Consider the following 22,466-nt stretch of genomic DNA (forward strand, 5'->3'; position numbering starts at 1 on the left):
AAACAAGTTTTTTGGGATTAAATCGATTTATTTCTCAACATAGTCCCCTTTTAGCTCTATACACTTAGTAAAACGATGTTCCAATTTTTTTATCCCATCCGAATAGTACTTTTGCTCGAGCTCTTCAAAATAGGCCGAAGTTTCAGCGACGTCTTCATCGTTTGTTGCGAAACGGCGTCCTCCGAGACATTTTTTTAGGTTTGGAAACAGGAAAAAGTCGCTGGCAAGATAAATCGGCGAAAAAAATCTTTTGGATCGCGCCGTATCATCGCCAAAAGCGTCTCCGAAGTGGTCACACGTTTTCGCATTTGGTCGTTTGTCAGCAAACGCGGCACCCATCGCGCGGATAGCTTTTTCATGTCCAAATGGTGGTGAATGATGTTGTGTACGCGTTCGTTGGAAATGTTTAGGGCCTCTACTAACTCGCGGAGCTTGATTCGACGATCTGCCATAATCATGTTATGGACTTTGTTGATCATTTCCGGCGTGGTGACTTCATTTGGCCTCCCGGGACGCTCATCATCAAAAACACTCGTACGACCACGAACAAATTCAGCTTTCCAAAATTTTACTGTTGCTAACGAAGGTGCAGCCTCACCATATACTTCGTCCAGGTCGGCTTTGATTTGCACATTCGTTTTCCCCCACCGAACGCTACTCGGTTATTTCCATTTTTCTTCTGACGGCTGTAAAAACTAAACTAATAGCAATCGTCCAGAATGTTTCGTTTCTTCATTATTTTTTTTCAAAACTCTTCAATATTGGTCTTTCTTTTATTTTGAAATTCAGCGGAGAAACGACGGCGCAACTCAAAACCAAAATTCAAAACTCCCGCCAAAACTACGTCAAGTACCAAACCTGTTCACACGAAATGAGGGTTTTAATTAAAAACGTTAAAGCAAAAACAATAAAATTCAAATCAGGGATAGCTCTAGGGCCTTCATTGATTACAAGGAAGGGAAAAGAGCTACCTATTGAAAACCTTCCAGGATATGTACTCACTCACTTTCTCATTTCTTTTCCAATTTGCATTTAACAATTTTATTTATAATGATGTTCAATTTGGCCTTCAACCGCACGACAACATCGGAGAATTCTATCTCCCTCGGGAATTTTATTTCCCTCGGGCCAAACGAAGGCAGTTCTAGGACTGAGTTCCATAGTCAAGCGCATATCAGTTCGAATTTCAGTAACATTATCAACATGGTCTATAAACTAAACAATCTCGAGGTGTTAATTCTATGGATCTTAATCAAGACCATTTGAAGCTCCTAGCAAGGCTTTCTTTCGGCTTTCTACAACAGAGGAAACAGGTCCGAGAAATACCATTCAAGGAAAATTGTCGAGTCGCTTTATGATTAGCTCGAGCGGAATGATTTTCATTCTAGACCCCGTCCATCTTCATCATTCATCGATAATACCCCGTCCATCCTTTAAATCGCATCAGCCGCAGGGATACCAAGGAGGCCCAGAGGGTTTACCCCTTTTGTTTTGGCTCAAAAACCATTTCAGCAAAAGTATCATCAATTACTAGTTAATGATAGATTATAGCAATATAAGAACAAATTCAATAAAAATTTTACGCCCCCACATAAGTACAGCACAACCGAAATCTCCGATCCACCGCACAAATCAACAAGATACGAAGAATCGCATACGGTTTTCACGAGGGTTTTCAGTAGGGGAATTTTTTGCCACTCCGCTCGTATTCAAAAACCAGACCTTTGATCCGGCCCATATTCAATAGCCACTGATCCTTGAATCCGTAGAATTCGATTGGCGAACGATTTGACATCGCTAGTGCCTCTTGTCGTTCTCGAGTCAGACGAGGAACAGACAAACGGACAAAACCATCACATAAGGGAATTTTTTTTTCTTTGGAAATATTCCCATAAAAACCGAATCGTAATTGAATTCATTTGCACTTCAGCAACGGCAAGTGAAATAAAACTACTATACCGAGTAGAAAAGTGCCATTCGACAACTACAAGATACTCCAAATATCAACACCCTGTACATTAATCCTAAAGAAGATGTGACCTAGACTTTTATATAAACATCCTGTATAATCTTAAATGAAATGTAACATGCGTTACGTTGGAAAATTCCACCGTATCTGAGTATCTACCTATCGAAATCTTTTCCGAAAACAATACTTAGCTAAATAGGCATTCTCAATGTACATACATGATAAAGCATTTATATGGGCCATTTATAGCAACTAAATCAAGCTACCCATAACTAAGGCCATCGTATATACATACAATGCTAAGACCTTTACTTAATTGTTAACCAACCAACAAATATTAAACATTGCACAATGTTATACCAGGCCTTTGAAAATCAAATTTATCATATCAAGTATGTACTAAATCGACAGCAACAATAATATAAAACAAATGCCCTACAACCAAATTATTATTTACAAAGAAAAGTAAAAGAAAACTTTACCTAAGTCATAAGTGTCTTGAACAAACAGACGCACTGAGAACTACTTACTAATAATGCCGCATCGACTTAATACCTCGCCAGCAGTTGCCAGCTTCAAAAGCATGAGCGTCCTTGTGCAGTTTCAATTCGTAAGCTTCGCGGCAAAAAGAAAACATATCCAGTGCCGTAGCTTATGTTTTTCGCCAAAAATTAAATCCAATAGAGCGGGAACGATTCAAATTTAAAATGGTCAGATACCGTAACATCAAAAAATATTTCCATTAGCCCTATCTATCACTCAATCTTTAACAGACTTATATGTTGCATCCTGCCATTTTGACTTACAGTTGGCAATTCTTGCAGAAAAATAGAAGCACCCCATCTAACTTTCAATGTCAAAACGACAGAAGTTTCGTGCCACTTTCAAATCTCGGTAACAGTCGGCTCCGACTGGATGGTACGAATAGGTCTCATACGTTGTACTTGTATTATACTACGGCCGTTATTTTATGTGTTGGGGCGTGAGACATAATCGAGAAAGGAATTGAAGAGATAAGAGAGTAAGAAAAATGGCATTTATTACGCACGAAGCTTGGTTCTGCAGAGCAAAGCAAACCGAAAGGCCAGGAAAAAATAAACAGCAAGAAAAAACTGGAATAACACACAAGAAATACATCAACTACGGCAACAAAATAAAGAAGTACAAAATCCAACATCTCAAATTGTACAATGGAAGTCAGGTGATAAAAACGAGATACAAAGTGACGTAATAAATACAGAAAAACAAGATGAATCAATTTAGTATAAAAACACAGTAAACACATCTAAGGTTCAATTTAGACAAATCAACTCGTGAAATGATAACTTGCATGTACCTAAAGAACATCAAATAGCCATGGCTCTGCGTCGGCATTACCTACTATTAATTTAGCATCGGCGATAAATAAAACAAGGATAAATAAAGGTTAAAGTATATTGAGTTGCCTCATATAGAGAAAATAAAATGTTTAGGTCTTTAAACGCTTCATTAAGACTCCTGGCGACTCTTTAAGGTTATTGAAAGTTGGGGGAGACTGCTAAAGAAGACAGATAAAAGTCATTAACAGTTATAACATTCTTCAAGACAAGTCTCTTAAGAACTCCGAGGCGTATTAAGAATTCTAAAGGCTCTTAACGACTCTCAAAACCTGTAAAGATCTTTGTAGCCTCGTGAAGACTTTTGGAAGACCCATAGAGACAGTTAAAGCTGTTTAAGGCTTTAAACGTGCAAAGAAGGTATCTGTATACTCTTAGAAGTTCTTAGCGACACCTAAAGTAGTCTTATAGATACCGCTTTGGTTTTTTTGAAGACTCTTGAAATTTAACTAAGAGCATATTGCACTCACTTGGAAGCTCTTGAAAGCGACCACAAAATGCACAACTTTCCCTCCAATTAACTGACGGATCATTCTCTCACAACGGAAACGTAATGTTTCAGCGTCGGTTTTGCGCAGGATTTCATAAATCTAATTATACGACTTCCCTTATAATATTGAATATTCCCTTAGAACACCGGTAATATTCACCAAGAGAAGATGAAGCCTGTTATGTTAATATTCCTTTGTGTCTCCCAGCTTTATGTAAGACGGGTTTTTGTTTGTGTACGTTTAGAGCTTTTAAACTGCAGGCTATGGGCGAGTACAAAGTTACGGATCAGGTATTTTTCGATGTAACAGTTGACGATGCTCCCTTAGGACGACTAGTGTTCGGGCTGTTTGGGGAGATCGTACCAAAAACGACCCGGAACTTTATTACCATCGCCACTGAGGGAATAAATGGAAAAACCTACGCCGGAACAACATTTCATCGAATCATCAAGAGATTTATGATTCAAGGTATGTTGGCAACGCCGCCTAGTTGTGTTAGTCGATTTAACTGTTTTAGGTGGAGATATTTTGGCTAACAATGGCAGTGGTACCATTAGTATACACGGCGATATGTTTGAGGACGAAAATTTTGATGCGACGCACGATGGCCCAGGTTTTCTAAGTATGGCGAATTCAGGTGCGTTGGTTTCGGTATACTCAGTGTAAAAGTTAATATCCAATTTTAGGTCCCAATACGAACGGCTGTCAGTTTTTTATTACGACAATTGCAACCCATTGGTTAGATGGTCAACATACCGTGTTCGGGAAGGTTCGTTACGAATTATAAGGGCTATTCAAATTGAACTATTTTGAAGGTTTTGGAAGGGCAGACTTTGGTTCATAAAATTGAACGCATCAAAACTGATCCATACGATCGTCCCAAGCAAGCGGTTGTTATTGCGAAATGCGGGATGGTACCCACCTCTTCGCCGTTTTACGTGTCAGCGATGTCATACAAGTGAGTCTTAATTAAGTTAATTGTCGTGAAGGTATGTATTGATTTTACGAAGTTCATCATCCTTTTACATATAAAATAGCTAGCCAAAGTGATACCATTGATGTTTCAGCTTCATGGAAGTCATACGGGCCGGTGCCTTACCACTAACTATGTCATTTTCCATCTTGGCGTTTTTTCAATATATCATTTACAAACTACGAAAATTTGAGAAACTCAAGATTCACTCTGACTAACAGAATTTTCTGATGGCGCCCTTGATAATATGCACATTGAGCAGGTAGACCTCAAAACTGACGTGTGTATGTGCAACCAGGAAAATGATGAAATGAAAGTTTAAGGACAAAACGCAGTGTTTTGATAGATAGAGAGATAAAGAGTAGTTAAAATGTTTATTATACATATATCATAGTTTACTAAGTCTCTTTTGTTGTACCTATACGCTGTGCATTAATAACAACGGTTTGTACTTACTCTAAGAATCGGAATTTTTTTAGTACCGAACCCCAAGATTAAAGAGGTTCCATTTATTTAGAGATTTGTTCAGAAATTTATTTCCTCTTGTGTGGATATTGGTGGTGGAGAAGATGTAACTCTCGAGGCGTCCTTTGAGACCCTATGAGATTATTGGTGATATTTACAAACTTTTAAATGCTCTTAAATACTAAACACTTCTGTAGACGCAAGCATTTGGAGGCTCTTGGAGATTTATAGAGGTAGTAAGCGAAAAAAATTTCAAAACTCTTGCAGGGCAATTTGGAACTGTAATCAGAACTCAAAACTGTTATCAAAAGATGGTCCCAAATATTCGCTTACCATTTGAAATATAAAACGACGCGCTTAACTAGCGAAATGTGGTGTTGTTTGCGTTTTGTCTGTCCGTCGTCTTAGACTCACTTCTGCACTATTGAATCATGTTTAGGAAAATTGTCCTAGAGTCCTGCATTGTTTGCAATATGTAGCCTACACTTTGAAAGGTTTTTTAGAGCATTTTCCAACTCATGTTGGAAGGCGCTATTGTGGTTAGTTCTCCGTCCGTCCGTCTACGGCCGCAACTACTACAGTTTTGAAGATATTTACTTAATTTTTTTTTATTTTGTAGGTTATAGCAACATAACCTCAAATAAGAAAAAACTTGACGATTCATTGCAACTTTCTTAATTATTAATATATGTTGTTGAAATATCGCATAATGTAAACATCAGGTGTATGCGCAGCCTGCGCAATGCTAACTTACTTATTTACAAAAATATGTATGCTTTAACTTGTTTTCTTTTAAATAGTTTTTATATGGTCTATTGGGAATAGACCATATAAGAACTATATGGTTATCACTATGATAACGTGATTTGTTATTATGAAGTTGTCCTTGTACTTGGTAGTAATAATTATGGTATCGAAAAAAGTTAAGAAGTAAAAAATGAAACATGAAAATACAACACCCTGTAGGTTTTCACTACCATTGAAATGACCAATTATATAATCCCTTCAGGTAACTTATATTTCAAACTTGAACGAAATATCTCAAAAACTGCAGGAGATATAAAGAAAAAATCTTAAAATTTTAACACCCTGTAAATCGGTAACGAAGTGTTTGTGGACCTATGTTTATATGAACTTTGCGCAAAGGTCTTTGCTTTGAGTCATAAAATAAGCAAAGAATAAGTTCTGTATTTATATCATATTTAGGAACACCCTGTATAACATGTATCTAATAAACCGACCGACCCTAATCTACGTGCGCTCATATTTCTGTGATATTGGGTATTTATTGCTGCGATTATTTCAGAATGAATACTTTTTTGAGAGTTTAGCTAAGAATTTATTGCATTTACAGTTAGAAAACATCGTTTCCATGTTTCATTAGTCGTCATAATAAAGAAATTTAAAATGTCATCCTACAAACTACTCAAAATTGTGCGTATGAGCCGAATACATTTGTCAGTAATTTTTATTGTAATTTGCATTGAAAGTTTATACCTTCCTTTAGTGTTTCTAAAATTGTCAGGTTTAAATTATAGGGAATTGATTCCGCACGACATACAACATACGAAGAATATTATTTTCAAGAAACCTGACTTTTAATCCGGCTCATATATTGAACTGAACTCGTACAAATCGATTGGTCAAGCTTTGGCGTTCTCGGGCTAGACAGACGAGGACAAACCAACGGACAAAACTATTACACAAAGAGGTTTTTTTTCTTCCCAAAGATAAATCAAATAATACTTATGTTAAAAATACGAAACTTTTGAAACCATAAAATATCATTGTACTTTAGTATGTTTATTTTGAATCAAAAATATTGCTCTAGTACAGTGTTTGGAGAAAAATATCCGTATTTGAAAACATAAATTCCTTTGAATAAGCATTAAAAAGGAAAATTTTAATTTTAATTCCCAGTACTCATATGTCATATGCAATAAATCAACAAGATGTGCATTTAATAATATCAATAGAAAAACTGCATTAGGCAAGTGCAATATTAGTCCTTGCATATATAATTAAATTCCTTTGAATGGTAATTGAAGAGACAACAAAGATAAGTGTAGTAGAATGAGACAAAGTCATTCTCCTCTTTCTACTTCAACTTTACATACTCCGTTTAGAGAAATTAATTCACTTTAGAGGGGCCGTAAACACTACCTTTCGTAGTCGTCGGTATTCGAAACACGATTAAATGTGATTTTGAAGTCACTTCATCTGAGCCAGTATGTAGAACGTTAAGATTACAAGGTGATACGGTATTATTACAAGCCTGGTAATTTTCAATTGGCTAATAATTTATTCTACGTCGGTCAATGATAAAAAAACAATGCAAAAAGTTCATAAAAACAATTTGTCACAACCACTACATTTAAATTATTTAAATATTCAAAGATTCTATTATGTTATTTAAAATATCGACGCCAATGGTAGGGTTACCAGAGAAAAAAACAAGGCACGCCAATGCGTAAAGTGGAACGTCAAAAACAGCTGTTTCAATTATATACACAAAAACACATAACCTCAAATTTTTTGTAATTTACAAAATAGTAAAAATGAATGAGGAAATTGACGAAACAGAGTTTTACCATCAAGATTTTACAACTGCCTCAGAATGGGAAATATTCTGCGCACGCTTAGAGGAGATAATACATCAATGGAAAGTGGACGATCTTAAAACCGAAGAGGTGAATGTTACCTCAACACAAGGCTCGTGGAATGTTAAAGAAGAGAGGTTACAATTTGCAGATGTTGAGTTCGTGTTGTGCTACTTTAGAAACACATCTGCTTCGGAGCAACGGAAATGTGGTGACGAGGATGAAGAAACAAAGAAATACAAGCACCCAATGGACACTGCACACGATTTTGTGATGCAAGATGAAAGCACTGCACGAGTTGACTGTCCTTTAGCTGTATGGTACGGACTTGATCAGTTTATTACATTGAATTTTGGGCCATCTACTAGCAGCATTACTTCCGAGAGCCAGATAAAGTTGCTGTTGAGCTCGGTGCAAATTGCAATCAGTAACACTAACTGTAGCAACCCGATCTTTGTACAAATTCGTGAGCAATGGCAGAACTGTTATCTAGGAGTCTACGAGGACGAACAAGTACGTACCAACTTCGAAATGATCCACTTGCGAAAGGGTCCTCAGCATTGCCAGTATCTGACGGGTTTACTCGATCTATTCAAGACTAAGATTATGTCGCCGATTAATCTGGACCCTATCAATGTATCTGTACAGTTAACCTACCGTTTAAACGAATTCGGGAAGTTTACTTGGAAGCAAGACCTACCCGACCTCGACGTTGATCACTTAGATATCGAAACGTCTGTATTTCTGCTACCTTTTGGTGTCGCCCAAGATCCCATTTCGGAAATTGTGTTAAAAACCACTTGGTCGCACTTACCCGATCATCTCATTGTCGACTCGGAGAACTATTCTGATTTTGACCCCATGCAAGCGCCTAAGTGGTCCATGTGTAGTAAAATGAACGATCAGTCCCTTTGTCTTTTATCGGAAGTTTTAAGTGATGCCTTGAACGCGATCACCTTGAGGTCGACCATTTATGACATTCTAGGTGATTTTGTGTCAACTTCCGATTACAGCATTGACAATCCACTGGACCTGTTGACCGAACCTAAATTACCAACACTTTCAACAGTATTAAAGCGTGCCGCTAGAAACTCACTCAGTCGAAGTACAAGAAGTACGGCTCCACTTGCCGAAGAAGTGCTGGTGCCCATTCTGTACTTCTTATTCCCTGATGCAGATGAAGAGACTGCCTACCCTTACAGTTTTGGCAAGGAGAAAGGCAACGAGGACAATATGGGCTCTTCTGTAAGTTTGTATTCATTCATTTGATTTAGTTATTAGTTGTTGAATTTGTAGGAGACTCCTAGACTCATTGATAACGAGTGTCGTGGATTCAAAACATGTAAGGAGAATAGCTTACCCTATAGACTGGCGGTTGTTTTCATGCAGGCGTTGGTAATGTTAGGAGGACCTAGATCTGCTGCTCACTTGTGGTTTGAATTCGTTCAGGAAATGAGATTTCGTTGGGAGAAGAGTGTTCCGATACCAGGGTAAGTCTTTTCAAATGATGGAAAATATAAAAGTTTACTGGTGTTGTGACAGATTATAACTACTCTGCTATAGATGTCGCGACAAAATTGTATTTTGTTTTATAAATCTCTTTTTAATAAGAAAACTTCTGTGTTATGGAAGTTTACGTTATGTATTTCAAGTCTCCTTCACTAGAGGACGCTAGTGTGCTACTTTTTCATAGACTTGTGTGATTTTTGAATAGCGTCGTTGGACTTTGAGCAGGGGCGGATTTAAATTTTTTGCGCCCCTAGGCACACCGAAAGATATGCGATGCGCCCCAAAATAATCTTTAAATTGTAATAAATTTTAAGATACTAATGAAAATCAAATCAAATCAAGTATACCTAAGATTAATTTTTCACCTCATTTGTAACTTGTTATGGGACTTATTTTAGAACTTAAAAGTTAAAATGTTAGGTACCTAAAATAAATATAGTGCAAAAAATGCCGCCCTCTAAAGTGCCCATAAGTAAATCCGCCACTGACTTTGAGTGAAAAAGAACGGTAGCCATAGTCCCAAAGAATACATAATTATATTAGTTATTCTTTGACAGTACTTTGATTGATGGTTGTCTTCATGTTATTCCACGTTTTTCCTCATATTTTAACTAAATGAAGATCTACATTTCCAAGAAATATATCTAACGAATTGCACTAAGGAAATATTATTTAACGCATGTTGCAAGCGTTAGTGCTTCGCCAGTGCTTTTTTAAGATACATAGTGGTCGTTTTACGTTTCACACCACTTTTGGAAGGACTAAGAAAATGTTAAGTGCCATGCTCGATTGTGCACACGAAAATAACACATCACGTTTACCCTTTTTTTTTAGAAACAGGGTACTCGTTTTCGGTATAACACCTCTTTTGAGAGAGTAGTTCTTGATTGCGCCCAAAGAAGTAACACACGCGTTTATCCTCTTGCTTGCGAGTTCCGAGCACTCCTAATGGGTTCGATCGATTTATCGGGAGCGCTCGGGAAAAGTGCTCGTGAGCGGAAAAAGCGCTCGGGAGCGGAAAAAACGTTCGGGAGCGGAAAAAGAGCTTGCGAGAGAAAAATAAACACCCTAGGGGAAAAACCGCTCGCGGGCAGAAAAAAGCGCTTGAGCGCTGAGCATTTTAACAAAACGGTCGCTCAGAAATGTGCTCGCGAGCGCGCGCAAGCGTTTTTTCCGCTTGGAGGACTTTTTCAAGCGAATCGCTCGCGAGCGGTATCCAGCTCTATTTCAGATACATGGATCTGAAATACTTTTAGGTTAAGTGTCCTGGAATTTGTTGCATTGCCGGCGGGCTTTCAAATTTTGTTGTCGTAGGGAGGTTCCGCCCCCATGAACTACTTCTCGAGATGTTTCTGAAAGTGCATAACTGCTACATGCGACGACTAATTTTTCGCAGATTTTGTATACGCATACATGTAGAAGTGCTAAGTAAGTTTAAAGTGGGGGGGATCACGCGTTCTTTCCTTCATGGTATTCAGGTCTAATAGAAAGGAATTGGTTTCTACATACTATAACTTTTCCCCGTGACTCCTTTTCGAGATCAGTAGGTTGGCTGGAGGGGGGATGAAGCTGTTATATTCATGATATCAATAAAAGGTATCAACGAAAGGAATTAATTTCTGCCAACCACAATCTTTCTTCTCGTTTCCGTATCGTGATCGGTTCCCCATATCTCAAGAACGGAGTGTGAGAGGAGGGTAATCCCAATGCGCGATTGGAACGTCTGGAAGAAAGATACTTATTGGTGATGTGAAAACTCTAAGTGCGAATATCTCGTCGAAAACGGTGTGTCAGAGTAGTCACAAAGGCAAAATGAATCGTCTGGATGAGACATATCTTTTGGTGAGGTTAAAACTTTAAGTGGAAATATCTGCAGAACGGAGTGTCGAAAGAGGGTACTATCAGAGAGCGATTGGCACGGCTGGGCGAGACATATCTACTGGATTGGCGAAAGCTTAAGTGTAAATATTTCAAAACTACAGTGTCAGTGGAAGGGACTGAGGTGAGCCTGGCTAATACATAGAGAATCGGTATGAGAACTCTCTCTAATTTTGGACTATCGATATTAGTAATACGCATAGCAGCCCTTTCCGCATTTGAATATTAACCAATTTTGCAAAGAAACAGTATTGTTTTTACGGTTTCTACGCCCATAAATTATAATAAAGATTATAGATTATGACCACAGAATTCGGTTATGTGAGGGTCGCTCCCAGGGTCGCGTCTAATTACCTCTTAAAGGAATGGGTATTGGAAATTGGAAATTTAGCGGACGGACTGTCAATAATATCTTTAAAATACTTATAGTTAGTAAATGCGCAATATTGTTGGCACTGTTGATGAACTTCGAATCGCACAGTACTTCTTTTCATTTATCATTTTTTAATTGAATTGAATTCCACGTATCCCTGGTGGTCTAATTGCTTGGAAATAATCGCATAAATGTAGCCCCAGAGGCCGTGGTTTGGGGACAAGATTTAATTGCCACTTTGTTCTTATTAATTAAAATTTAGCCTTGTGGAATTATGCGAGCAGCGTAAATTATATCAAATTTACCTGAAGGGATTATTTTTTTGTTTGCTTCTCTTATTTTTGATTTTATATGAAATTAAATTTTACCATTTTCTGAACATTTGTCAAAGAAATTTGTGCTTGTTTAGGGTAGTTGTAAAAAGTTAATTGCAGCTGTCGGTAAGTTCAAGATTGAGCTTTACATTTTGGTTCTGTAAAGCCCATTTAACTTCGGCGGTCAGTGGAGCCTTCAAATTTTGGTTCTGTAAATCGCAGACCATTCAACCCTTAATACCAGTTCGCGTTTATGTAGCCTATCGATCCTGAGTACCACTCATCACTTATTTTAATTTTTTTTGTGGTTGCATTTTTTTGCAACAATCGATAATTTTATGAATGTGAGTAGATGTAGCTATTTTATTTCCTATTATTAAACGTTATGTCCTAAACATTTTTTTCAACCTATCCTGTGAAGAGGGGCCATTTGGGAAATGGAAATTGAAAAAAATGTTTAGGAAAATGTTATCAAAAAATGTTTTTTTTTTAATTTTTGATGAATCGCTATTTTGTTATTAGAAAATGTAAAACATAATTCCAAATACAAATGTTTTAGAGAGCTGAAAGATAGTTTTGAAAATATTTGTTTTTTTCATTAGTCTAAGGGAGTTATGATGATTTTTCGAAAAACAAAACAACGCCGCCAATATCATCGAACCGAGGCACCAAATAAAAAATTGGAACTATGTTTGATTTTCGGGTGTAAAGACTTAGTATTAACACCCTGTATATTCAGGCAAGCCCAACGAACTTTAACGAAAACCAGAAAATTTCTATTACTTCGGATATTCCAGAAAAACCGAAATTTGCCGATTTCGTTTTTTATTTTTTTCTGATGTTCTTTGTTAAGCTACAAAACTCTTTCAATACACTGTTGAGAGATTTTTAATACAACGTTTCGTTTCGGAGAAATAGCCATTTATTTTTTTAATGCTTGGTAAAAAATGTACACACTGTGTCGAGTAGAATTTTTTTAATACGAACGATACGAAACACAAAAAAAAACTATTGGTTTCAACAGGGTGGTGCACCCGCGCACAACGCCGCATTTTTCAGGAAATTTGTCCGATCGGTATTCTCGCACGATTAGGGCTTTGTGCGCGGTCGCCCCATCCTGTTGATACCAACAGTGTTCAACTTCTGTTTCTTTTGTGTGTCATATATATTGGCATTCGAAATAAAATATGCTACTCAACACAGTGCGTACTTTTTTTACTGGTCATATAAAAAATAAAGTTGATGATGATTTCTCCGCAACGAAGCGTTGTACTGAAGGTTCCTCAACGGTGTCTCTGAAGCACTAAATTGCTGGCTTATGTTTATTAAGACTTTTTTGTTTTCATGGGTACGCCGATAGATATCCGACTTTTTTTAAAACACACTGTAAGGTGATATTGAACTACATAATAAATTGACACTATATTTTTTCATATTATGATTTCAGAGTAAAACCCAAATTTTGAGTGGTTTCACTGGTTTTCTAAGTACCCTTACAATGCCTACGTTTTTTACCGCCTTAGCGTCTGTTGGAAAGGTTGTTTCAGTACAGATAATGCTAGTATACAGCTACTGACTAGTTACCCATATTAAGCCACGTATAGACGATTTGAATAAAAATTTGCGCCGATTGATCGAGATTGCACGGGTAACTTTCTTATTGTTCAAAATAGCCAAACAAACCACATTTTAAGGAAGTCAGTTTTACAAAAAGAAGCAGAATTATAGTTTTTTAATTAATCTGATTGTTTAACTGTTATAACATGGAAGACAGTTGTGCAAGAAAAACGACCTTTTATTTCGAATATCACAGTGTATTACAAAGCCGCAATATCAATAATTTTGGAAATGAAACTGCGAATTCGTGATAGGAAATTACAGATTTCAAGTGCAGGTTTTCAGTTATGCAGTAGAGGTCCGCCACCATTAAGTTTACACTCATAATAGTATTTTATTTTATGGCAGATGTTAAACTGGCATTTTAATAGGTTTTGATGAGTAAGCCAAGCCTGTCTTTAGCAGTAACAGTACATTCTAATGACATTTGCCATTATTATCAAGAATAGGACGTGGAGCACGAAATAAAATGAAGTTCAGAACATATAACAATACTGTTTCCATGGAAACGAAGAACCAATTTGCTATTTTTAACGACTTCAGAATTTTTCAAAGTTTTATAATGATTTATGTGGTTTCTGCTATAAAAGCCAGCCCTGTTATCGGTTATTTTAATTCCTTTGGAAAGCTGTTTTGCTTTCGGAACTTGTTTTGGGGCCTTTTGAAGGGAGATATTTTTGTTCTACTTATTTCTTAAATCCAATCATTCCTGCTTTTGGAGGCTGTTTTTATTATAATCCGGTTATTTGAGTGACCACCGGAACCTAACAATGCTTCCTTGACTTGGTCCCGTAAGGATCTGCGGTATAACAGGTTTTTTTTAAACAAAATGTCGTGAGGGGAGTGGGGTAGTATTTCAAGACGAAGTGAAACAGATTTATTCTCATGCTTAAAAGATAATGGCAGTTTTGAAAGAAGAAAATTCGCATAAAGTATTTGTCATTTATTTCTACATAGTATAAAACCTTAACATTAGAAAGTATTGTCAATAATACTATTCACAATTGTCACATGTCGAAGTGCTACCTTACGTACTTATCTGCAAAGCTTTGGCGGAAAGCGACTTAACGCTTGCTTGTCCCCTGTGTAGGTACCACTTCAACCAAAATTTAGCCTACTGTGGTGATCGCGCGCATAAGCCTCCTGAATGTGTGGCAGTACACCTGATAAATAAAGAATCGTTATTAACTAGCTTGGATTACAAGTTGATTTGTTCATAAATTAATGACCAGCTCAATGACATAGTTTTAATTGTGAGTTAAAGAGGTACCAATCCACCTCTAGTCGTGGGGTTACGGGCCATGTATATGTCCATATCGTGATCAGTCCAGTTATCTGAGTTGTCACAGTAATTATTAAGCGTGTGAGTCGAATCGGCGACGCTATATCGGCTACTGGGTCTGTGGTGGTCGCGCGAACGCGATCTTGGTCTATTTCGTCTCGTTGATGATGATACTGAATGGGTCGGTGCGTGAGATAATGGATGTGATGCACGTGACATGCGATCCGATTGCAATGCTAATGATTGGCGTGAATGTCTCAAGTCTGTGAAAGGCGAAAATCTATTTGCATTCATTTTAATGTTCGATGTAAACCGTTTTACCTTGCCTTCCCGTGAGGAGATTCGTCGGGAACGCGCTCGAGGTTAGGTACCTTCCCGAGTGGTTTGAGAAGCTGTGCTGCGATTGGCCGTCGGCTAACGAGCGCGCTTTATTTCCCTTGGAACTGAAGTGGGATCGCATGTCATCTTGTAGAGACGACGGTTGTTCAATTGGGTATATAACTGGCCTTCTTGTACTGTGAGTGCTATACGTGGAAATTTGATCCCAATCCTGAAAATGTGTCGTATCATAGAGCGATCATTCATGGTGAACATTAGAGGCGCATGGTGAGTTAGTAACAGTCTCTTGCTTTGTACATAGTTGAAGTAAAAACCGAACCCACTAATTACATACTTAATAGTACTACTCTACACATAGTTTTGAGGAAGTACAATATCATTTTAAAGCTATGAAGAAAATGAAGAGATTATGTTAGGTACTAGTCAGAGAGTTGTGATTTGTGGTACCAGTAGCTGACTTTTAGATTCAGCATCCTAAAAACAGATCATTGTTTAGTTGTACTAACTACGAGTAAGGCGAAGTTATAAACTAGACTTACTATCACAACTCTCATAAGTCCAGTTTACGATTTGTAGTATGAGGCGTGTTTACCTTTGTGTTGTTGTAGGCGTTCAGCGTGGCCAAGGACGAAAGTGGTCCTCCTGGACTGGGAGCGGGCCCGAGACCCGCACAGCAATTGACCGGTAGACCGGCGATCGGGAGGCCATGCTTCACATCCAATTTCTGTTGGTGGAGCTCGTGCATTTTTCGAGATCGTCGTCTAGAGGCGGCGACGAAGATAATGACCGCAACGACTATGGTACCACAAATCGCTGCGCTGGCAGCTATTGTGATTTTGTCCATGTTGGAAGAGTTCGTCGTCACGGTGCGAACCTCCCGACATTGGGCGTAAGGAACTGTGTCTGGTGTTACTGTGATTTCTTCCAAGGACACCACGCAGACGACTATGCATTCCTAAGGGGGTGCGTTAGATTTTGATACAAGACTGATAGTAATTACCTGTGAGGGTACATTTTTGATCTTGAACTCTCTCTCGCTGGCTTCTAAAGGTGGACCTTGCTTAAACGCCTTGTCACCAAACAGTCGGTACACAACTCGAAAGCCCAAAATGTTGGCGGTGTCGGAATCCCACTGAATAATCACGGAGTTATCTTGCCTGTATGCGTTCTTCACAATTACTTCAGAAGAATCGTCAGCTTTATTCTTGGCAGGGTAGCTCATAATTATTGGCGGTCGGCTGTTACCATTTTGCCTCCAAGATGACGTCGTTCGTGAGGTCTTCAGAGTCACTTTGGACGTTGTGCTTGAAACTGCCGTTGAACTTCTTGTGCTCGTGCTGGTGGAGGACTCGGGCGCAGAAGTGCTGGTCGTAGTACTTTTCGCGGTGGTAGTCGTGGTTGTTGTGCTGGTTTGCGACTTTGGAGGATCCGACGCGTTACTCGCTGCGTCGTCCAAATCTGCGTTGACAACGGTGGCCACACCAATTGGATCGCTGGCATTGCACGCCAGCTCTTCGGGCTGGATGGTGTAAAACCCTCGATCTCTAAATTTCACCGGACTTCCGCAAAATTGCGGATTTCTTTCTCTGCTTGTCACTTGAAGATCGCCTTTTCGTATCCATTCGACCACCCAACTTAATCGGCAGTCGCAGTGAAGGAATCTTCCACCGAGGCTTAGACCGCGCAGTGAGGTGTTTAGATGTGCCAGTGCCGCGTGGGGTATTGTCGAGAGCGGGTTACCATCCAACGCTAGCAGCGTCAGGGAGGGATTGCCCAGAAATGCGTTTTCGGGCAGTTCCGTTAGGAGATTAAATCCTATGTCCAAAACGCGTAGTTCCTTGAGCGTTTTGATTGCTCCGGTAGGGAAGTCGGGCAGTAGATTGTTGAGCAAGCTTAGCGAACTAAGCGTAGTTCGTATACCGGCAAAGGTGTCATTTTCCAAGCTTTGTATGAGATTACGTTCTAAATTTAAGGCTGTCAGTGAATTCAGTTCGTCAAAAGTACTCGCGCCGTCCGGCCCTGGCAGTTCTCTTATGCTATTTTGTGACAAGTCTAAAAATGCTAACGTTCGCAATCCCCTTACGGCTATGGGGATTTCTTTTTGCCGAGTGCCTTTAAGATTCAAATTTTTCAGAGACCCATCCAGACCTCGTAAAGCACCATGGCTGATAGTGATATTGTTGTCTGACAACTTTAACGTTGTCAACTTCGTCAACGTTTCAAACGCACCATCGGGAATCTCACTGATTCGATTGTGAGATAAATCTAGCAGCATTAACGATTTTGTTATCCTTAGACTTTCCAGTGGAACTTCACTTAAATCGTTGTCCTGCAAGTTTAGGTTTTTTAAGTGGTGTTCTTGTCCCTTAAACGCATCTTTAGACACTGTTTTTATTTTGCACCCGGATAATTGTATATTATGCACTTTTAATTTAGCAAAAATTGAGTCTGTTAATGCACCTACTGTTGAATTATTTACATACAATAAGTCTAAGGGTGTCTCTGTAGCGTACTGGTTTAGGGCCACTAAAAGTGTTTGCCATTCCACCATATCGCACTGCACCGAAAGTTCGCGCGCCAAATTGTAGGAGCACAAACAGGAAGATTGAAGTTCTAACGATTCTCTTTGCCAGGGACATTGTGCTGTCACGATGGTCAGAAGCGCTCCAGCCACCAGTAAATCCAAACATACCAGACGTCGCATGACCTACAATACAGAAAAGATAAACACTGTAAAAGAAGTCGATGGCCTAAACGTATATTAATTCACCAGGTAACGGTTCGTGATGCTGGTTGTGGAACGATTTATTGTTAATTACAAAAATGATTGTAATTCATACCCTATTCCTGCTCCCGTTAATTCTAAATTAAATTCATCATTTCTTGCTGGAACGTCTTGCAGACATGGCACCAAGTGACCCACTTGTCTTCCGACTCGTCCTACGACAAGGAAACACAATTAATATACAATTTGTGTGTAAGTGCTGGGAAAAAATTGAGAAAGCGACAAACTATCTCACGAATGCTTGCTTACATAATTCGTTGACAAGAGAAGGATTACTAATAGATAGTGGTTGAACTTGAATATTAGCCGAGTCCAATAATTTGTTGAGGCAATTGTTTACAAATCAAGGCGCAGCTTTAATTGTACATACCATTTCAAGGCTGCATTTTTAATAAATACCATCGCGAGTACCATTGCTATGTAGAATTACTCTCCGTCACGTGTGGTTGCTTTTAAATCGAACTGAGAAATGTAGTGGGTGCTAGAAATCGTAGGAGGTAAATTATATCGCCAAATACCTTCTCACAACACTCTCTGATGTCTTATGCCGTGCTATGCCCTTCTGAAACAATTTCCCTTTGGAAAAATGTTTGGGGAAAACGTGGTAATATGGTAATGCTCGTGGTAATGGTTATCAACATTTACCGGTGTATTACATTCACACACTAGACAATAAATTTGGATCATTTGGAGGCTTGATGTAGTATTTGGTATATTTAATTATTTGGACCGTTTGGAGTATCTGTGGCCCTTTCGAGTCCCTCGCACTAGGTCCTTCGGATGTTCAGCGTCCTTGGAGTACACGTACTCCTTGGAATCGCCGCGTTCAGTGGGGCGCTGAGGCCCTTCTATAGTAGGTATGTGAAGTATCGTGGTATCTGTATTAATTGTAGTATTTCGAAGATGTTGGGATTTCTTCTAGTTCCTCAGTGCTTCGACTTTTTGGTGTTCCTGGGTTCGTGGAGTCATTTGGATCCTTGGTGTCGTTGCGGTCTTACGACTCTTTAGGGTCTGTTTTAAATTGTATTAGGGCTACAAAGTCGTCGGAAGGTGTAAAACTTATTTGCAAGAACTTTCTCGGGTATTGGGGTCTATTTATATCCATTTTTTGGAGAGGTTTTTGAGTTAAGATCACGGAAACATGTGGATGAGCAAAGTTTATTAGCAAAAACTTTTTCATCTATTACGTTCTCCCCTTAAAATTCGAAGCAGAAGGTATAACATTTAATTTTGTTCTCCTGATACTTTAACATTCCTTTGAAAAATTACTGCGTTAGGCACGCGAATATCTAAACAAAATTTCTGGAAAAATTCTTCACACGTTTTGGTCCTGATACAGATTTGTCTTCCACACATTGTTTTTTAGGACAGTAGCAACAAGAGGATATGTGTACATTTGTTTATAAAAAGTGCGGAAATTATTAGTTAAACTTAATGGTAGGATTACACAAGGGAAGGTTTAAAATTTATTGGCAAAAAGGTTTAGATGCAACTAATTTTTTTTCAAATGTTCGTATTAGGATGACAGCAGTGCGAAGGCGAGTAAATTCTTTCTTTACCAGAAATCGTCATGAAAGCTTCATTTTCTAAAGTCACTAAATATAGAAAGTACCGCAATCCATTGGGCTCGTGTGTTAGAGAGAGAACGCATGATTTTTGCCCAAAAATGGCGGAAGTTACCAGATTCTAGTAACTTTAATGTTAGGGATTGTTCCACCTGTTTGGAGATATCTGTATATATTTTTATAAAACATGACAGTACTATGAAGTTAAGGTAAGTTCATAGCTCTCCGTTCATACGTTTCCGTTTGTCCGTTAGCCAATCAGAAGACAGCAAATTTTTAAATCGTACGTCATCCGTTTACGACGGAAAAGTTGGTTGAAGTTGAACATTTACGTTTCCGTTGGTCCGTTTTTAACAAGAGTGAGGTTATGTTTGGTATGTTAACAGCGTTCGCATATTCGTTCTTCACGGTAATAATCAGATAGCAATGTGTTCTTACTTTCGTACCATTTTCACATACTGAAAATCACGAAGGGTACAGTACAAAATAAAATTTAGGTTATGGTTATACTTGCAAATGTACAATGTGGACGGATTGCTATGAACCTTAACAAAATGTACTATCCGTTTGACGGATCAACGCAACGGATGAACGGAGAGCTATGAACCCACCTTTAGGTTATAAAAAATGACAGCTATTCAGATTTTATTTGTCAATTTTTTTAAGTTGGCAGCAAATTTGCCCAAAAATGGCGGATGATTGCGGTACTTTCTATATCTAGTGACTTTATCATTTTCATGCATACTATATGTCAGACTATTTCTTTGCAAATGATAGTATACTAAGCTGACAGAAAACACCAATAGAAGAAAGTACTGTTTATGGTCTCCTAATATCAGTCTCCAGTTTTAGTTTAACAGATTCAGTAAACTTGATTGAAGAAGAGCACGAAAGAAGGGAGATACAGTTCTGGACAAGAGACACTGTGGAGGTGTATAGAAGTAGGCTAGAGGAACGAGCTAGAGGACGGAGCATAGAGGAGGAGTGGAATAATTAGAATCCAAAAATCAATTACGTGGAAACAAATAACTGAAGGAGAGGGGAGAGAGAAAAGAAGCAGTCGTGAGATAGTGTGCAAAAAAGAAAAACATAGAAAGAAAAGGGGGAACAGTTGAGAGAACAGAAAAAAAAATACAACAGAAAATGTAAAGATAAAAAGATAGAGAAAAAGAAAAAAACACGAAGAACAGATCAGGGAACTAAGAACAGACGACTTTTGGAACGTGATAAACAAAAGAAAAGGGAAAAATAGAACAAGTGGAAGATAAATACAGTTAGAGGAATGAAAACATTTTATTAAGGTACTACAACGAAAGCAGGAGAAAGAGGAAGCGGTAGGATGAGAAGGAGTTGAAGGAGATGAGATAATAAGAGAGAGATTGGGCAGCAATTCAAAAGACAGAAGAAAGGGAACGGCAGGAAGAGATGGAATAGGAAATGCGACTTGGATTTTCACCACAGATAGAGCCAAGGAAAAGATGAGGAGGTAGTCAACAAGATATGGAAAGAAGGGGGGGTACCTTCAGAGTGTAAGGAAGGGGTAATATTGCAGATCTTCAAAAGAGGCAATAATAGTTATTTACGTTATAAGGCCGGGAAGTGGCTTATTAAAGTACGAGTTTAGATGTTTACGGACGAGGCGACGAAGGAGCCGAGTTCGGAATTTCTAAACGAGTGCTTTAATACTCACTTCACGGCCGTGTATCGTACAAAATTTTATTTCATACTGTCTCAATTTTGACGCGGCATGTTCTTCTGGTGGTGAATTTGCAAGGGTGGTTTGTTCAAAAAGTGAAGAAGCTGTAGAAAACCTCATCCCCAGAAATCAGTATTAGTTATATAGTTTGTGCTTGGCGAAAAAAGGTACAATGAGGATAATAATGTGAACGAAAACATTATGCTTTCTAACGTTTTGGATGCGGTAAGAAAATAATTAGAGCTAATAAACCTTCTTTAAACTAATAGAATACCTTCTAGGCCAAAAAGTTCTCTAGTTCTACATTGTGGTCCAAATATTAAATGTGCAAAACCATTATAAATGAAAACGCGAACATTTCCAAATATGTCAAGTTGACAGCGCCTACAAAAGATTACATTTTAGTAAAGGTTAGATGACACCTAATTGTACAACTTTTTAATTTCGGATTCATCAGGACACAAAAACTCACGGTAGACGTATTTCCAGTCATTAATAAGTGCGATGGAGTGAATTTTTTGAACTTGTACAGAAATTAGTGCAATTTTCGCCCCGAGAATATGGTTGAGAAGGTGGCAAGAGGTTTCCACCACCACAGTCCCCAGCGATGGGGGTGTGTCCTCTACGAGTATTAAAATTATTGAGAATTCTAATTGTATAATTAATAGTCCTAAGCTTTCGGATGATTAATGTAAATAGCTATCGTCTTAAATAAATTTGACGTTTCTTCTTGTCAGAAAATTATCAGTTGCTACGCAACACCTTCCGGCCTTGTGATGTAATAGATCACTTTCCGGACTCAAATGAATGATGTAATGTACTGTATAGCGGACAGTATGAAATAAAATATGGAAAATGGAAAATTATACGAGAATGACGAATGGGTATAGAGTCTAGGCAATGGTGTAGAATAAAAGATTAGATAGAGAAATAGAAGAGAATAGGATGTTGGAAGAAACACAAATGGGATTCAGTAAAGAGAGGGAAACGGTCTGCGGTGTATATGTACTACACCGATTGGTGGAAAAGGAATTAGAAAAAAAGGATGCCAAGGTGGTTGCGTTTTTCATGGACTTAAAGACGGTCGGCGTTTGACAGAGTGGAAAGGGAAAAAGTATGGAAAATGATGGCAGATAGACTAGAAGCTAATGGAGTGAATCAAAGGGTATGTAAAGACAAGATTGAGGGTAAGAGTAGAAGGGAAGGAGTCTAAAGTGTTTTGGACAAAGGACTA

The 22,466-nt window shown here is 38.4% G+C and overlaps 3 protein-coding genes and 1 long non-coding RNA gene across 4 annotated transcripts; 3 read left to right on the forward strand and 1 right to left on the reverse strand.

The window, feature by feature from the left end:
* Positions 1-3,985: 3,985 nt before the first annotated feature.
* LOC116171842 (peptidyl-prolyl cis-trans isomerase-like) lies at positions 3,986-5,327 on the forward strand. Its single transcript, XM_031488847.1, has 6 exons — positions 3,986-4,049; positions 4,097-4,304; positions 4,354-4,473; positions 4,523-4,605; positions 4,652-4,794; positions 4,904-5,327. Exons 1-6 carry the CDS (start codon positions 4,005-4,007, stop codon positions 5,025-5,027), a joined length of 723 nt encoding a protein of 240 aa, XP_031344707.1. The 5' UTR covers positions 3,986-4,004; the 3' UTR covers positions 5,028-5,327.
* Positions 5,328-7,789: 2,462 nt separating this feature from the next.
* LOC116171310 (rab3 GTPase-activating protein catalytic subunit-like) lies at positions 7,790-9,368 on the forward strand. The gene is made up of 2 exons (XM_031488080.1): positions 7,790-9,119; positions 9,171-9,368. Exons 1-2 carry the CDS (start codon positions 7,833-7,835, stop codon positions 9,366-9,368), a joined length of 1,485 nt encoding a protein of 494 aa, XP_031343940.1. The 5' UTR covers positions 7,790-7,832.
* A 5,125-nt stretch (positions 9,369-14,493) lies between these two features.
* Positions 14,494-18,126, reverse strand: LOC116171311 (leucine-rich repeat and fibronectin type-III domain-containing protein 3; the record flags this gene model as incomplete). Its single annotated transcript, XM_031488081.1, is given in 5 exon segments — positions 14,494-15,110; positions 15,169-15,397; positions 15,779-16,141; positions 16,187-17,893; positions 18,027-18,126. Coding segments are annotated over 4 exon segments (2,583 nt in total). The 3' UTR covers positions 14,494-14,823.
* Positions 18,127-20,171: 2,045 nt separating this feature from the next.
* LOC116171873 lies at positions 20,172-21,926 on the forward strand. Its single transcript, XR_004145551.1, has 3 exons — positions 20,172-21,457; positions 21,514-21,642; positions 21,690-21,926. It is a non-coding gene; the product is annotated as an uncharacterized LOC116171873 (long non-coding RNA).
* The last annotated feature ends 540 nt before the right edge of the window (positions 21,927-22,466 follow it).

Source organism: Photinus pyralis, unplaced genomic scaffold (assembly GCF_008802855.1).
Source record: "Photinus pyralis isolate 1611_PpyrPB1 unplaced genomic scaffold, Ppyr1.3 Ppyr1.4_LG5, whole genome shotgun sequence".
Classification (NCBI taxonomy): domain Eukaryota; kingdom Metazoa; phylum Arthropoda; class Insecta; order Coleoptera; family Lampyridae; genus Photinus; species Photinus pyralis.

Coding starts and splice junctions, on each gene's coding strand:
- LOC116171842 (XM_031488847.1), top strand. CDS start 4,005: ATGAAGCCTGTTATGTTAATATTCCTTTGTGTCTCCCAGCTTTAT. Junction 4,606..4,651: donor AACATACCGTGTTCGGGAAG/GTTCGTTACGAA, acceptor ACTATTTTGAAG/GTTTTGGAAGGGCAGACTTT. Junction 4,795..4,903: donor GTGTCAGCGATGTCATACAA/GTGAGTCTTAAT, acceptor TTGATGTTTCAG/CTTCATGGAAGTCATACGGG.
- LOC116171310 (XM_031488080.1), top strand. CDS start 7,833: ATGAATGAGGAAATTGACGAAACAGAGTTTTACCATCAAGATTTTACA. Junction 9,120..9,170: donor AGGACAATATGGGCTCTTCT/GTAAGTTTGTAT, acceptor TTGAATTTGTAG/GAGACTCCTAGACTCATTGA.